Source organism: Nannobrachium achirus (assembly GCF_963921795.1).
Source record: "Nannobrachium achirus genome assembly, chromosome: 8".
NCBI classification, from domain to species: Eukaryota; Metazoa; Chordata; class Actinopteri; order Myctophiformes; family Myctophidae; genus Nannobrachium; species Nannobrachium achirus.
The window spans coordinates 41,160,768-41,176,165 of NC_137817.1; the positions used below are offsets into that span (position 1 = coordinate 41,160,768).

At 43.2% G+C, this 15,398-nt stretch overlaps 1 protein-coding gene across 1 annotated transcript in view; it reads right to left on the minus strand.

The window, feature by feature from the left end:
- Window positions 1–6,144, minus strand: part of LOC308290104 (POU class 2 homeobox associating-factor 2-like) — a gene marked incomplete at both ends in the record, with an annotated part of 19,285 nt that extends 13,141 nt beyond the window's left edge. The window contains 2 exon segments of the mRNA XM_080731879.1: window positions 4,419–4,687; window positions 6,110–6,144. Of these exon segments, the coding sequence (XP_080588005.1) occupies window positions 4,419–4,687; window positions 6,110–6,144 (304 nt within the window).
- Window positions 6,145–15,398: the final 9,254 nt, after the last annotated feature.

Below are 15,398 nucleotides of genomic sequence, written 5' to 3' on the forward strand. Positions count from 1 at the left end.
CTATGGGTTTGTCGCTCAGACATCATGCTCTGATGTCACTGTGATGTCAGGGGAACCACATCTTAACAGAATGGGTTTTGCCGCTCTGACATCACGCTCTGGCTTGATGTCCCCTTTATGCCCATAAGAGATCGCTGATGTCATCACGAGGTCACACTTGCAAATTAATTACGTCCTTGTCTGTTTTATGCCCATACCGGTATATGGAGATCCCTGTTCCGATGTCATCAATATTAATATAAGTGCATATCTGGGAATGCCCATAATGTGATGTTCTGACATCACATTGTTGCAGGGGTCTGGTGCAACTGGTCCGATATACGGTACATCACTAACCAGATGGCCACGGGCGAGGTCGCATGTCACCCCTGAGGCGTCTTACTAGTAGTAAACTGCGACCTACAGGTCGCAATCAGTATCACACAATCCCCATTGCTCCAAAATGTGGACAGAAGGCTTAGGTGTTATTGCAGCAGGTATCTGGTGGATTTGCATGTGTGCATCTAGTGGCCTCCATGTTTCAAAGAAACATGACGTGTTTACCAAGTGATCATGCTTACTGACTCACGAACTGTGTTGTTATTGGTCAAGCTGCTAGATTATGATAGAACATATTTAAATAAATACACTGAAAAGATGTCCAAACAATGCAGTGTATTCAAGTAAAAAATGTTTCGCAGAAAATTTGGCGTTTGGACAAATTATGTCTCTCCACCAAGAACAGCAAAATTCTAAGTTCCATGATAGACCAATATGAAATAGTTTTTTTAATCAGTTTGTCAAACTTCACGCTCTTCTGTATTCATTGAATACCAGAATCCAATGCTATTGTGGCGATGTGAATCCCTGAAAATTAAAGCTTCACGCCTCTCATCAACTTCACACCTGTGTGGAGGTCTTTTTCTTTTCTTTTTCACGATATATCTGAGGGAATCATCTGGTCTGATCACTCTGATGTAATCATGTCTGATCTAATGCTGGTGGGTTTCTGCCAACGCTCGTGGGATGGTCCTGCATGCGCTCGTAATCCTCAGGGCGTCACAAGGGGGGGAAAAGTGGGACTGAGTTACTACGGGGCCCAAGGTGGAGGGGCCTTAATTACTTTATACTTTAGCTATTGAAAAATAGCAGATCTACAAGCTCACAGCGTGGCACCGGAGTGAGCACCACTATAGGTTTTCTGAAATCTGCTATTTAAAAAAAAAAATCTGCTATTTTTGAAAAGTCGTGAACATGTATGCAAATCTTTAAATATATGTATATTTTTAAGCGAACATTTGTAACTAAAATTTTGCTTCTGGGGGGTCCCTGGAACTAAATATGTTGAGATGGGGTCTGTGGCCAAATACATATCATTTTTTACATGAAAAAGTTTGAACTGTTGACCTTTGACTCAAAAGACACCAAAAGAATCTCCAAAACATTGGAGATTCTTTTGGTGTCTTTTGAGTCAACGGTCAACAGTTTAGGAGGCCATTTTGACTTTTGTCCATAACTTACTTTCCTGTTTAAGATTTCTTTGGGCACCCCTTCTATAGGATGTTTTAGAATGTCCCAAAGGGACATGTGTGCCAAATGTTATGCTTTTTGGAGATGTGTCTTTTGAGTCAAAGGTCAACTGTTATTTTTAATTTGGTCCATAACTCACTTCCTGTTTGAGATTTTTTTGGGCACCCATTCTACGATGTTTTTGGATGACCCAAGGGGCCCAAATAGCATGGGCCTGGATGGGGACCCAAATACAAGGCCCTGGATGGGGACCCAAATGCATTTGGGAAAGAATCAATGGGGGTAAATATACTTGACCATTGACCCTAAATTTACCCTCATTAATTCTCACCCAAACACATTTGGGTCCCCATCCAGGGCCATGCATTTGGGTCCCTATCCACAATCAATGGGGATACATTTACTATAATCACATTTTTTGTCGAATATAAGAAAATATTATTGAACTCAAGTCTCCATGGCATGACTAATCAATAGAAAAAAAACTACATTTTCGGGGTGAACTACTCCTTTACAGTAAGTGGTCAATGTTCAACTTCTCTGTGAAGTCCAGTTGCACATTCCACACAGCACCACTGTGTCAACCACAGTGTTTTGGAGAAGAAAGGAGGGAAGAGAGATGTTGAATGTATACAATCCACTGGCATAGTGGTAATGGTAGGCCTACTCCCTTCTCACAACCCCTTCCCTCCCTTTGGGTGCTGTCCATCAGTGATGCAGAGATCCGATTCAGCCCCATACCTGTATTGCTACAGTAACCTGAATGAGAAGAAAGAGGCCGCACAACTCTTCAGCCACGATGCAAATAATTTAATTAACCAACGTTTCGACTGTTGCCAGTCATCATCAGGGTTTGCTACAGTAACCTAACATCATTACTGTGTTGCGTATTTGTGCGTGCGTGCATTCAGGCTGTGTGTGGATTTGTGCAATCATGTGTGATGACAGTTGTACACTGTACAAAGACTGTACATTTATTTAATCAATTATCAAGATAAGACTGATAAGCTCTCTTTCCCGAAGCAACAGACTCCCTCCTTCTCTGGAAGAGGTGTGTCAAACACCCATGACTCACCTTTACATGCGGTTACTGTATATGCTATATGACATCAATAAAGGTCTTTATTGATGTCAAAGGAGTTCAGCTGTCATAGAATATATACCATATTGTAAAAGTACAGAATAAGTATTAGGGTAACACCAATTCAAACAGGATAACAATATCAAGCCATCAACAGATAGAAATAGAGACAGGTATCGTGTGAATTCTATCACCAATAAGATCAGCATATAATGAGACTTAAAGTTGTTCCATGTAACTTTTTTAATAAAACAAATCTTAAAATTGTCCTAACTATTAAATCGCTTAAGTTTTAGAACACCCACTCCGTTAATTTCAGCCCCAAAAGCCTTTTCTTTATATGTTTTCTACATACCCATGACAGGGGCTGTATTTCCCGGCAAAATGATGTCATCTCCCACATGATACACTACCGGCCAATCACAGCGCCGATCATACACCACCGGCCAATCACAGCGAGTCTTGTGTCTCTTCAGAAAATAGCTTCCCTCACAACTGTGTTTACATTGGTGAAGCAATCTTGCATGCTACTCCCTCAATCCTGGTCTAAAAATGACGGGAGACGGCTCTATGGATTCGTATCGGCGAGGCGGAGGTGGCCCCGCCGGCCACGGTGGTCCGCGGCGAAAAAGCAATACCGCTACTGACCACTAGTTGAGCAACTTCCACAGTACAGCTTTAAAAGTTTCCTGAAAAGTAACAGTTATTGCCAGACCCATGAAATGGGTAGGCCTACATAAGCAAATGTCGGTCTGTCCGGGTTTTCTATATAAAGGGTATATATGATGATGACATGATGATGACATGCCTACAAAAGGCATGATGTCATAAATGATGATGACAGACAGGGGGTCTGGCACAACCAGGTTGACCTGGTCTAGTTAGTTAATAGGTAGCATTTATACAGTATAAGTGCTGAAGGAAAAGTGTACTATTAATTAGACCTTCATTAAGGCCCTTTAAGATAAGAGGGTTGCATATGAAGGCACCTGTTGCCTTTGAAGGTGTGCAAAAAACTTGCTTTATAGGCTATACTGTATTATCATGTACTAAAGTCTACTAATATGTACAGTCGATCTGCATTGAATGGAGTGAACACCATACATACACTAACTGTGGTGAAACATTAACAGGCTACAGCTGTTAGTCTAAGGAAGAAGACCTAAGCAGGCCTCTGATTATTGTGTAGCTTACATCCGAGAGTAAAAGTGGCAGAGTAACTGAGCAGTCACTAAGTATTGAACCATGGGACAGGGAAGATTGCGCAAGGGCCTTGTTATATAGCGATCTCCCTTGTGTGGGGGAACAGTTTGTCTTTCGATAAAGGTAGACTACTCCTCTGCCCTGATGATAGATCAGCATAGAGTGTGTGGGAGAGGTTCATCTGGATGGCTTCCAGCTTTCTCCTCATCCTCCCCTTTGCAACTATATATCTTGAGATTGTCCAGTTTACTTCCCACTATGTATTCTCAACATGTCTTTTGCAGGCAAAATGCTTAATTGCTGTCTCTTGGAAAAATATAAAGAGACCTCAAATTGGGAAATGTCCTCCTGACTTCCTATCCTATGGGAAAGATAAGGCAAGGAGGTCTGTGGCAATTCATTATACTTTATTTGAAAATAGTGGTGTAAATGATATGCTGGCACAGGCTGAGGATGGATAGACTGAATGTGGGATGTGATAATGCATGGATGTTATTGGATGGATAGTGATGGAACCTTGTTGTTGTCTCCACCAGGCCAACATCTGTAGCATCCTGTTACATACGCCAAACAATCTTCTCAGGAAGAACAGCCTGCTCTTCCCCTTTGCTGTGAATCGCCTCACCATTGTCCGACCAGTCCAACGAGCTGTTCAGGTGTGCTCCTAGGAATTTGTAGTTGTCTACAAACTCCACCGCCTCCCCGTTAATGGTGCTTGGCACCGGGAGTAATCTCTTGGTTGCGCGGAAGTCCATCACCATCTCCTTGGTCTTGCTAGCGTTGAGCCGGAGGTGGTTAGCTTCGCTCCACTGCACAAAGTCCCTCACCACACCATCATGCTCAGCTGTGTTGTCGCCAGAGATCTGACTGACCACCACCGTGTAATCTGAAAACCTAGGGAGATGACAAGTCTGACAGGAGTGTCTGTCTGTGAAAACCTAATCTCTGACACCCTTCGCACGATGGCAGTGAAACTGTGCACGCACACTCTCTGGGTGCCGGAGCAGAACCTCTGCCCCAATTGTTTCACATGGGCCTGTTATAGCGCCACCAGGAGGCTGATTTGTGCAAAACACATTTTTAGACACTACACCTACAGATTTTGACCAGAAATCGCACAAATCTGTACACAGTATCTCTATAGGCCTAGTCATTAAACGAAACAGGAATTTCTGATTTTTCATATTCCATGCTGATTGGATAAGATTTGCCTCCAAAGTTTTCAGGATTGCTCAGTTTTTAACAAAATGCATCAAATCATGAACACAGCATGCGATTTCCGTGAGATTTTGTATGCACATTCCCATTAGGTCGAGGAAGAAATGCCACTTGAACATTTTCAAATCAGCCTCATGGTGGTGCTATAACAGGCCGATCCGTGTTTTACCTCCAGCGATCAGTCTAAGACGTTGTACGGACACACTCTCTAGAGGCCAAGGAAAACCCTTTGCCATGCATTTTCCACATCTTCCTTTTATAGTGCCACCGCCCACCAGGAGGCCAAATTATGTAAAACTTTAATAATAATGATAATAATACATTTTATTTATAAGGCACCTTTCAGGGCACTCAAGGTCGCCGTACAACAATATAAAAACAGCAGTTAATACAAAGGACAAATCACAAAATCACAAGAACAATTTGCAGCAGAGCACAACAATATAAAAACAGCAGTTAATACAAAGGACAAATCACAAAATCACAATAAAAACAGAACAATTAGCAGCAGAGCAACAAAGAGGTCAGGCACATGCCTGCCTAAAGAAGTTAGTTTTGAGGTGGGTTTTTACTGCTATTTACCAGTCTAGAACCCACCTAGGCCTACTGTGTATGATATTATTCATGAAATTGTTGAAGGGTAAATGTAAGTCTGATAATGATGTACCGTGCATGTTTTGTATAGGCCTACTTTACTTTACACCATTTGATTTTTCTTCTCTCTCTCTCTCTCTCTCTCTCTCTCTCTCTCTCTCTCCCACTCTCTCTCTCTCTCTCTAGATATTGACACACACACACACACACACACACACACACACACACACACACACACACACACACACACACACACACACACACACACACACAACACACACACACACACACACACACACACACACACACACACACACACACACACACACACACACACACACACAACAAAATAAAAACATTTTACATCGAGGTGCCCACTCTTGTGTCAATGTAAAGTGATGAAATGGTTTATATAGTTTTCATTGCTGAATATTGATGAAGATTGGGGGTCTACCCGGACTATAGTAGCCTATATAAGTGGTGTGTCTCTGAAGTCTGAAGTACCTGAAGGTGATGTCAAAGCTGACCCCTAGTGGCATCTTTTGGTCAAGACCACGAGTACTCTACACACAACATAATATTGTATGTCCACTAGAGGGCAGTAAAAGACAACTCTGCATTGAACAATCTAAAGAGCTTACTCTCACTGGAAGACTTGCAAGTAGGTAAGCAGATGCAGAGATTATGTGGACTGTGGGTATGTAAAGACATTTGAAATGGATAGAGACAGGCTACAGGAAGAGACACTTACAGACCAAATAAACAGATATGTATGAAGATAGAGCAAAATGGAGAGATAGTGATCGATACAGGTAAGGAATGAATGTGGAAGATGTGGTCAAAACAGACAGACATGAAGGCAGACAGACAGACAGACAGACAGACAGACAGACAGACAGACAGACAGACAGACAGACAGACAGACAAACCCTTCCCCCTTTCCAAGGTTCTTGATGACTTTGCTGATGATGCTGTTGACTCATTGTTTATCCCAGCGGCTGACTCTGATCACAGCACACTTTCTCTCTCACCATCAAAAAAGAACAGACTTGCACATTCCTCTCCTCTCCTCTCCTCTCCTCTCCAAGAAGACACTATCCTTTTGATCTGTTACATAAGAAATGTTGATGGTTGAAGAGGTCTGTGAGGACTCTTGGCCATGTGTGCCTGCAACTTTGCATTGTTGTGTGCCGTGTTTATTACAGATTAATTACAGTTAGGTAAACTCAGTAGACGTTGATCGAGCAGCCAGATTGTATCGCCAATATTTTCCACGCTGAAAAAAAATGAGATGAAACTCATTCTTGGTGAAATCCCATAAATGTTGTTTTCTTCTGTCCCCATCAGGAATAACACGTCTCTTATCACAGGACGTTGTCTTGGCCCATTCGGAGGAATTTTCCAGAAGGGCTGAGTGGGTCGGTCTGCTGCTGCAGCGGAGGAGGAGGAGGCCGCTGTATTGGAATCAGGCTTCGTGGTTCCTGTGCGTATCATGCACATATAGGGATTAAACTCATAAAAACTGAATTCCAGCTTGTAAAGCTTTGGTATGCCTCGAGTGACTCTCTTCGAGCTCGCAGACACTTTCTTTCTTTCTTTCTTGGAAAAGGACTCTGCCTCGTCACACCGAAAGAGAAATGCCTAGGATTCCTCCGAAAGTCTGGATGATGTATTTTGCTGAGTGGGGGTAATATAAATGTTTATTCAAGGCCCGAGCTCTCCGCTACTCGCATCATATCGTAAGGGAAGGATATATCACCAGCGTGGACCTGCCTCTTGGGGATCGCTGTATCATCATCACTCTGCATTATTTCAATGTTCATAGGTTCTTTTGGAGAACCTATGAACATGTATGCCTTCTCTCTGAACTGTGGCCCCGCCCAGTCTCGCACATGCACATGCACATGCACATGCACATGCACATGCACATGCACATGCAGGGCAATTAGTGTACCTGGATACACTAGTGCACATGAACTTGTGCACCATTGCATGCACAACGTATTTTGCAGGTCAACAGAGATCATATAATGTAAGAGAATCATGTTGCGGAAGCTCAGAGGTCTTTGTTTATGGAAGGATCCATAGCTATCGCATGCCCAAATCACACGTCGAATGAATTGGACCGCACGTTTGAATGGACACAATCCTGCCAAACTTTATATGGGAAGTACACTATGTGTGCCCTCTAGTCGACAAATGAACACATCAGCTGCCCTGCCCTGTTGCAGTGAAACATGTTTGGATCAAACCATAACTGAGCCATCAGGTAGCACGTCTGTCCTGCAGACAGTTGGTGTGTCATCTGTTACAGTTAGGGTTAGATTTAGTGTTGATATATCACGGTGGCAAGCGCTTGGCCTGGGACATGGAAACCTATTAAGGTGAAGGGAATCTAATCCATTTTCTCTGGACTTTTTATAAACAAGCTTTCCCTTAATGTGCGGGAGTGAAAGAAAGCAGTTGGTTGGAGCAGAAGCCCCAGTCTAAGATAGATGGAAACCTGAGGTGAAATTGGCCCCGGACAGTCTCGTATGTGAACATGTATGTCCATCGTCTGCACGCACGCATGAACACACATCAAATGTGTAAGATATTATTATTGTTCATTTGATTCTTTCATAGGGTCTACTTACTGCCAGACTCCAAGGCTTTGGAGTGGTCTGCCTGATGATCTAGGCTCGCCATTTCAAGCTCCCCTGGCCCGAAATCTATTTTTTATAGACTTGCTTTTATGTGATTCCTTGGATACGGTTCGTTTTACTGTCACGGTTTTACTGTCCAATCTCATCGTCTTGTTTCCAATTAGTTTTATTGATAAACAAATTAGACACATCTCTATCATTATTAACGGGCTAGATGAGAATGTGGCAGCCTGCAGTTGCATGGTTCTCAAAGTCCTTGGGGAGGTCTGAGCAGTATAATGTGTTAATATAACATCAAAATAGCAGATCTGTTATTTACAAATAATTAGGAATATTTTTAAATCATTTTAACAACACAAATCTTGTATGGTGGTACCTGGCACAAAATATATGCGTGTGAAGAGGCAAGGGGCAAGGGGATATTCTATCCTATCCTATCCTACACTTGACAAGGCATATGCCGTTTATCCTTTCGCCTCCTAATGGGACAGTAGTGCAATTGGCTCCACATTTTGCACAATAATAATTCATGCCTTTGGAAACCCAATAGGTTTTGCCCTGGCCTGAATTTGCCCAGTAGATTTGCTCCACTGCATGCGCATATGTGGCTGCCCTACTGCGCAGGCGCCACAAATGCACACGTGTGGTGCAGGAATCAAGCATAAGCTACAAACAAGGCATGCCGGCACCAGCAACAAGTGGACAGGAGAAGCCCAATATTCTTTCTTTTATAAACAAATCATGCCACGATTCCACGAACAGTCAACATGTCAGTCAACTGGGCTTACATGTGAGATAATTTGTCAAAAACGTCTTGCATTTGGATACCATGTTTTCTGTCACGTCCCACAATGCATAGCCTATAGGCAGATCACACAATCAGTAACAGTGTACCATGTCCACGGTCTTGACTACAAAAAGAAAAAGCAAACTGAACATGAAAAGATGTAGCTGCCGAGGGCTTTAGAGCCATTTTAAAGATAATGGAAAACCGGTACGTGCGCATCTTTGTTCATCTCGGTGTGTGTGTCTTATGTGTGTGAGCGTGCGTGCGTTGTGGGCCTGCTTGTGCGTCTCAGTTTAAATGTAGGACACAGACAGCATACACATGCGTTACCGTTGATATTAGTAAAGCAGATTTGGGGAGAGGCTGAGCCCATTCACTTGACCTACAATTCAGGGGTCCAGTATATACAGCATGTGAAGCCGAAGTAGGCAAGCTGTCCTAACAACCTTGGACTGTATCAGCTTCCAGATGGAAGCAGGCTAAGGTGCTGGCCAAACGTAAGCCAAATAAGGCAGGTACGACGGGCACTCTGACAAAGCAAACACTATGACCCATTGGTCGGATCGGCAGTGCAAAGTAGTGTGAGGCACGCATAGCAGCCCGAACTCTAAATGTGAGGGCCATGCTGCAGCCCAAACCTAATTTGTCATAGTCAGTATGTATCATGTCAGTATCATGTCAGTATCATGGTCAGTATCATGCCAATATAATGGTCAGTATCATTACTAACCATGAGCAAGAATCCATTGAGTACAAAAAGACCCCAATGTAAACAAGCCATTAGGCTTTCTAGAGGCTTTGTATCTGAACTGTACTGTCCTGTACTTTTCCTATAGAAAACTTCCAACAGTCGGCCTACACCAGAGAATTGGCACAGACACACATGTGATTCCCGCGCACGGGACTGCACATAAGTCTGACTGCCCATAAGTCTGACATCTTATTGCTCCGACGACGGTGGTTAGCGTTAGGGTTAGGTTTAGGGCACTTATAGATCCAGTCCTATTTTAAAGCCTGCGTATGCGGGCCTGCATTACGCACATGCACACTTTGAAAAGCCTGGTGTGGCCACAATACATACATACGTATTGTGCCGTGCGTGTGGGAAGGAATAATTATAGATGCCATCCAAAAAAATCTAGAACAAAAAAGGTTGAGAAACACTGGACAGTTGCTGTGCTGGACAGACTGGCTTTCAAGCCACTCTAGAATAGGCTAAAGTGGCTGCTTGGGAAATGGAAGGTCCTGGATCCCCAGCTTCTGTCCTCCACCATCAGTGGGCGAACGTAACGCACACATGTAGTTTCTATTAGTTTGAAATCCCCATCAGTGATGTCATTGGTAGGCAGGTTTCTGAGCTCACAGAGTGAGCAGACAGAAATCCTATAATGAGCATTATCAGGATGAGTTATATCACGATTAGGATGAAAATGGGTGAAGTGCTCCTTTTCAATGTAAGTTGAAGAATTAGCCCAGTTGTTTGATAACGCGAGTCATTAATATCATGGTCTGGTAATGTGGTCTCAAGATCCTTGGCGAGCTTCCAAGAAGGCTGTTCTTTGTATTGAGAGACGATCTGGATGAATATTGGGCTACCTTCTCAGTTTGTTCATGGGGTTTCATGCATCTGTGGAGTCTCCCTCTCTGAATCCTGTGACGGAACACCCTTGCACATGTGCATGCACAAATTAATTTATCAGGCCAGTGAGGCCACCCAGTGTGTTTAATAGACAGGAAAGAAAGGCACAGTTTCCACACTATAATAGACTATGGGAAGGACTGAGGAAGCACGAGGGCTCTTTGCTAATGAGCTGTTCACAAGAGCTTTGTCAGAAGCAAGTATAACTCAATTAAAACCACACCAGCGTGTATAGAACCTAAATGTATTCCAAACTGCCTACACACTTAAAGATGAAGCTTTTTTTTAGTATAATCCCATGCTGGTTTTAGGGTGGACAAAGCAATATGATTGAGGCATACAACTGAGAGAGATCAATACTAGTTTACAGTTAGTTGCAAGAGTCGGCCTTCTAGAACAGTGTTTCTCAACCTTTTTTCTGCATGGGCACACTGTTCATGTCCCAAGAATCCATGGGCACACCAACATAATATGGGGGTGTAAATGTCGTCACTGTCGGGAAGAAACCTCGTATCTACAGGTTTCAAATTTGTACGTTTCTTCGCAAAGTAAAGCCCTGCTTCGTCATACAAGGCTGTCGCACAACAGTAGTGAAAACAGCAGATCTACAAGCACACAACGCCTCGCGGTGCGAGGCGTTGTGTGCTTGTAGATCGGCTCGTGAGGACATAATCATTCTGAACCCATCGGCTTGTAGATCGGCTGTTCTAGATTGGTACATCGCACACGTACAAAAATGCAAGTACATGATGACTTGATGACATTACAAAGGTGCAGAATCTGCTCGGACAAAAGCTGTTGTACGTGTGGTCCATTTGCTGAAAGCTGCAAAGTCAGACCCTGCAGCTCCGGTGCCTGTTTCTATTAAGGTAGCTGCCTCCACCTTTGGGCACGCCGGAGGGCGGGATGTCAGGCAAAGTTGATTTCCAGATGTGTCTCCGCGTCCTGACTTATGTAAGGTAAGAACCCTTCGCAGTGGGGGCCGACGCTGGCCGTCCGCTCTCCTGATTGAAGAACTTCTACTGTTGATTCAGTCTCAGTACACTGAGCATTTCTCTTCTCGCAGCGCCACTTCATTAACCGCCTTACTGGCCTCCGCTCCGAGCTCTATGGCTGTGGCTGTCTCGGACCACCATTGCTTCTTTCAATGTGCTGTTTATGTTCAATACATGGTAGCGTGTTTGCTTTCCAAACTCGGGTCCATGAATCAAAATCTATAAGGACCATAGCGACTATTTCATAACCTTTTTTGGCTCAGAGTGTCTGGCCTGACAAAGTCAATTAATTCGCTGTGCAGAAGCACAGAGAGGTGGTCCAGTCCTTGAAGGCCTGCCTGAGGAGACCTCTCTCTCCCCGTGCAGAGAGGGACTGAAGGAAAACAGAGCTCAAAGTTCGGCTCAAATCATTTCTTTATGTACGATGTTGTCCCTCGGGGGCTCAGATTTTGGTTTACGCACCTGTCTAGACCTGCAACCTAAACAGGTGCTTCTGTGGTCAAGGGTGTGTGTGTGTGTGTGTGTGTGTGTGTGTGTGTGTGTGTGAATGTACTGTATGTGCTTGTGTTTGTCTGAGAGAGAGAGAGAGAGAGAGAGAGTGTGTGTGTGTGTGTGTGTGCGTGCACGTGTGTGTGTGCACGCGTGCGTGCTCAGTGCTCACCGTGCTCAGTGCTCACCGTGCTGTGAGCTGAGGCTGTTTACTTTAATAAGAGGAGCATGAGTGTGTGTGTGTGTGTGTGTGTGTGTGTGTGTGTTTGGTTCACTGTCCCTCAGAGATGACATCACAGTTGGTTCTTGTGGACACACCTGCTCCTAGAGGTGCCCTCTTGATCTCAGCCGTTTACTCCATGTTGCAAATGTACCGCTTTCACCGCTTTCCAAAACACAAGTAGTGGAATGTTAAAAAAGTTATAAAGAGTGGAATGTTAAAAGTTATATATCTAACATTTATTGGAGTCAAAAGCCTGTTTTGGAAGCATTAAAAGAAAAAGGATTTGTTCCCAAACATAAATTTGAGATTTAACACAGATGAGGCTATATGACAGCGGACTATCGGCTCATGGATTTTTTTTTATTATTAACCGGCTGTTTTTAATACAAGGCCACTCCTGACGTCAGCACTTTTGGAGAGGAACCTGCACGCATTCCTGAGATGAGACGGACTCCAGATCCAGACACACTCCCCTTTCCCCCAGCCCTGGAGTTATCGCCCTGACGACATGCAGAGCCAGGGGCGTCACACCAAATTCTGGGCCCTGGGTACAAGGATTCACTGCGGGCCCCCCATGAATGTTAACTATTGAAAAATAGCAGATATACAAGCTCACAGCGCGGCACCGAGTGCCGCGCTGCGAGCTTGTAGATCTGCTATTTTTGAAAAATCGTGAAAATGTGTGCCAAGAAACCTATGTTTCCATGTCAGTGATGCTCAAACCTTTTCATGTGAAGGACCCCCCCATCTCAAAATATTAATATTTAGTTCCAGGGACCCCCCAGAAGCAAAATTTTGAGTTACAAATGTTCACTGAAAAAATACATATATTCAAAGATTTGCGCACATTTTCACGACTTTTCAAAAATCGAAGATCTAGAAGCTTGCAGCTCGGCACTCGGTGCCGCGCTGTGAGCTTGTATATCTGCTATTTTTCAATAGTTAAAGTTACTAGGGCCCCTCCACCTTGGGCCCTAGTAACTCAGTCCCACTTTCCTACCCCTTGTGACGCCCCTGTGCAGAGCTCACCCGGGCCCTGTTCCACGCAGGTATGATTGAGTGTGGGGATGCCATGTAGTTTCACTTTATGCTGATCATCTCCTCACCTGTGTTATTAATGGCAAATTTCACAATATCTATGACCTATATTCGATAGGAGTAAGGTGTTGTTGTTGTTTTTTTATCCAGAGGCGACTTCAGAAATGAACTGAAAATCTTTCTTCATTAATGTGACCGAACACAGCTGAGGGCTAGTCATTGAAATGTTTTTCATTTTCATTTTTTCATTTCATTTGAAAGCTGTGAATCATAGCTACAAAATGATATATTGGTTGTGAACATTGACCCAACAGTTTTGTAGATATGGCTTATAGAGTTATGCCATGCAGAAATACTAGATCTGAGAAATTCAGCCTTTTAGATAAAATGTAACCTGCAAAATGTGAGGTTTCTCTTCACATTAATTTAAAAAAGTCTTATTTACATGCAGAGTTAAGCTCTGGCGTTTAAGTGAAATGTAGCCTGATATTTATGAAATGATTTTTTGGCTTTATCACATTTTAGAAAAGAAAAAAAAGAAAAAGTAATTTCAGGGCTGGTCTAAAACTGTGCTTTCCGAAATGACTGCCCCTCTGCTATGCTTGTCTATAGTTCTTTCTTTTATTCTCCTGCCTACACATACTGTACGTCATGTCCTAGTATGAGCGAATAGGGGTCAACGTCACGCGATTCCCTTGTTTGGTCTGGAAAAAACGAAAAGAATATGATTATTGTCAAAATTACGTAAGGTTTGGAATATTTGGCGGTCCCGTATTAATTTTTCACTAGATCAGAGGTTGCAATTACCTTCTCTACAATACTTCACCATTATGCTCGGCTATGATGAAATAAACCCATAAAATGTAACAACGTGTACGATCCGTAATGCAATTCCAAAGGTGAAAGCCAACCGGGGAAGCAATGGCGGACTCGGCCAAGCACCTAAAATATTCTCAAAGAATAAGAGGGTCAGTCTGTGATGCGTGTGTGTGTGTGTGTGTGTGTGTGTGTGTGTGTGTGTGCGTGCGTGCGTGCGTGCGTGCGTGCGTGTGTGTGCGCGCTCATGCGTGTCCAGCACTAATATAGCAAACAGCTTTACTGATCAGTGCCAAATGATCTGCCAGTTGGCCAACTTAGTACTTTTTTACGTGTTGTTGTTGTTTTGTGTTCTTACTTCAATTATTTGACAAGGAAGACAATAGGACTGGGATTGGGCCTTCCCCAAATGTAGCGTCAAATGTCATAGATATGTCATAGATCAGTTGTTATCAACCTTTTTGAGCAGTGCTAACCGTTCGTACGTCTGGCTTTGTGTGTAGGTCCCTTTGTCCCTATGTCCGTATGAGCACGAGACAAACGTCACACGAGACTAACGTCACACGAGACTAACGTCATAAAAAGTACGCACGTTGATCAAAATAACAATTCTTCTACAGTCTCTAAGTGTGTAGACTTCTTGTAAATTAAGTTACTTAGCAATAAGTTAACTCTTGAGAGCGTAAAATGAAAGGGGTCCGGTCATTTTACGCTCTCAACCAGACCACTGGTTGAAACCCACTGTCATAGATGACTGACGTTACAAGCTGTCCACTAGGGCATTCACAGAATATTCAATTATTCGAATATCACAGTCAATATTCGACATTGTTCACCGAAGTCGAATATTTGGTTATTTTTGGTTAAATCTCTCTTTTTTTAAAAGAAATATTATTTCTTCATGGTTTATACAGCTTGGCTAGATAGGAAGTCATAAGAATGAGTTGTCATTGCCCCTGGTGGATGAATTGGTTGCTCTATACGGATGTCATAAGTCATGTTTCGTCTCCCGGAACTAATTACCAGTGGGAAAAACAGCGGCCAGCTGGCAAACTCGATGTCATGATGGAGGAAGCACCAGCTGACGCAACTGTCGAGAATTGCTTGTTTTTATTGGATGAAAAAATAGATAAATAGATCAAATACTAAAAATCACTATTC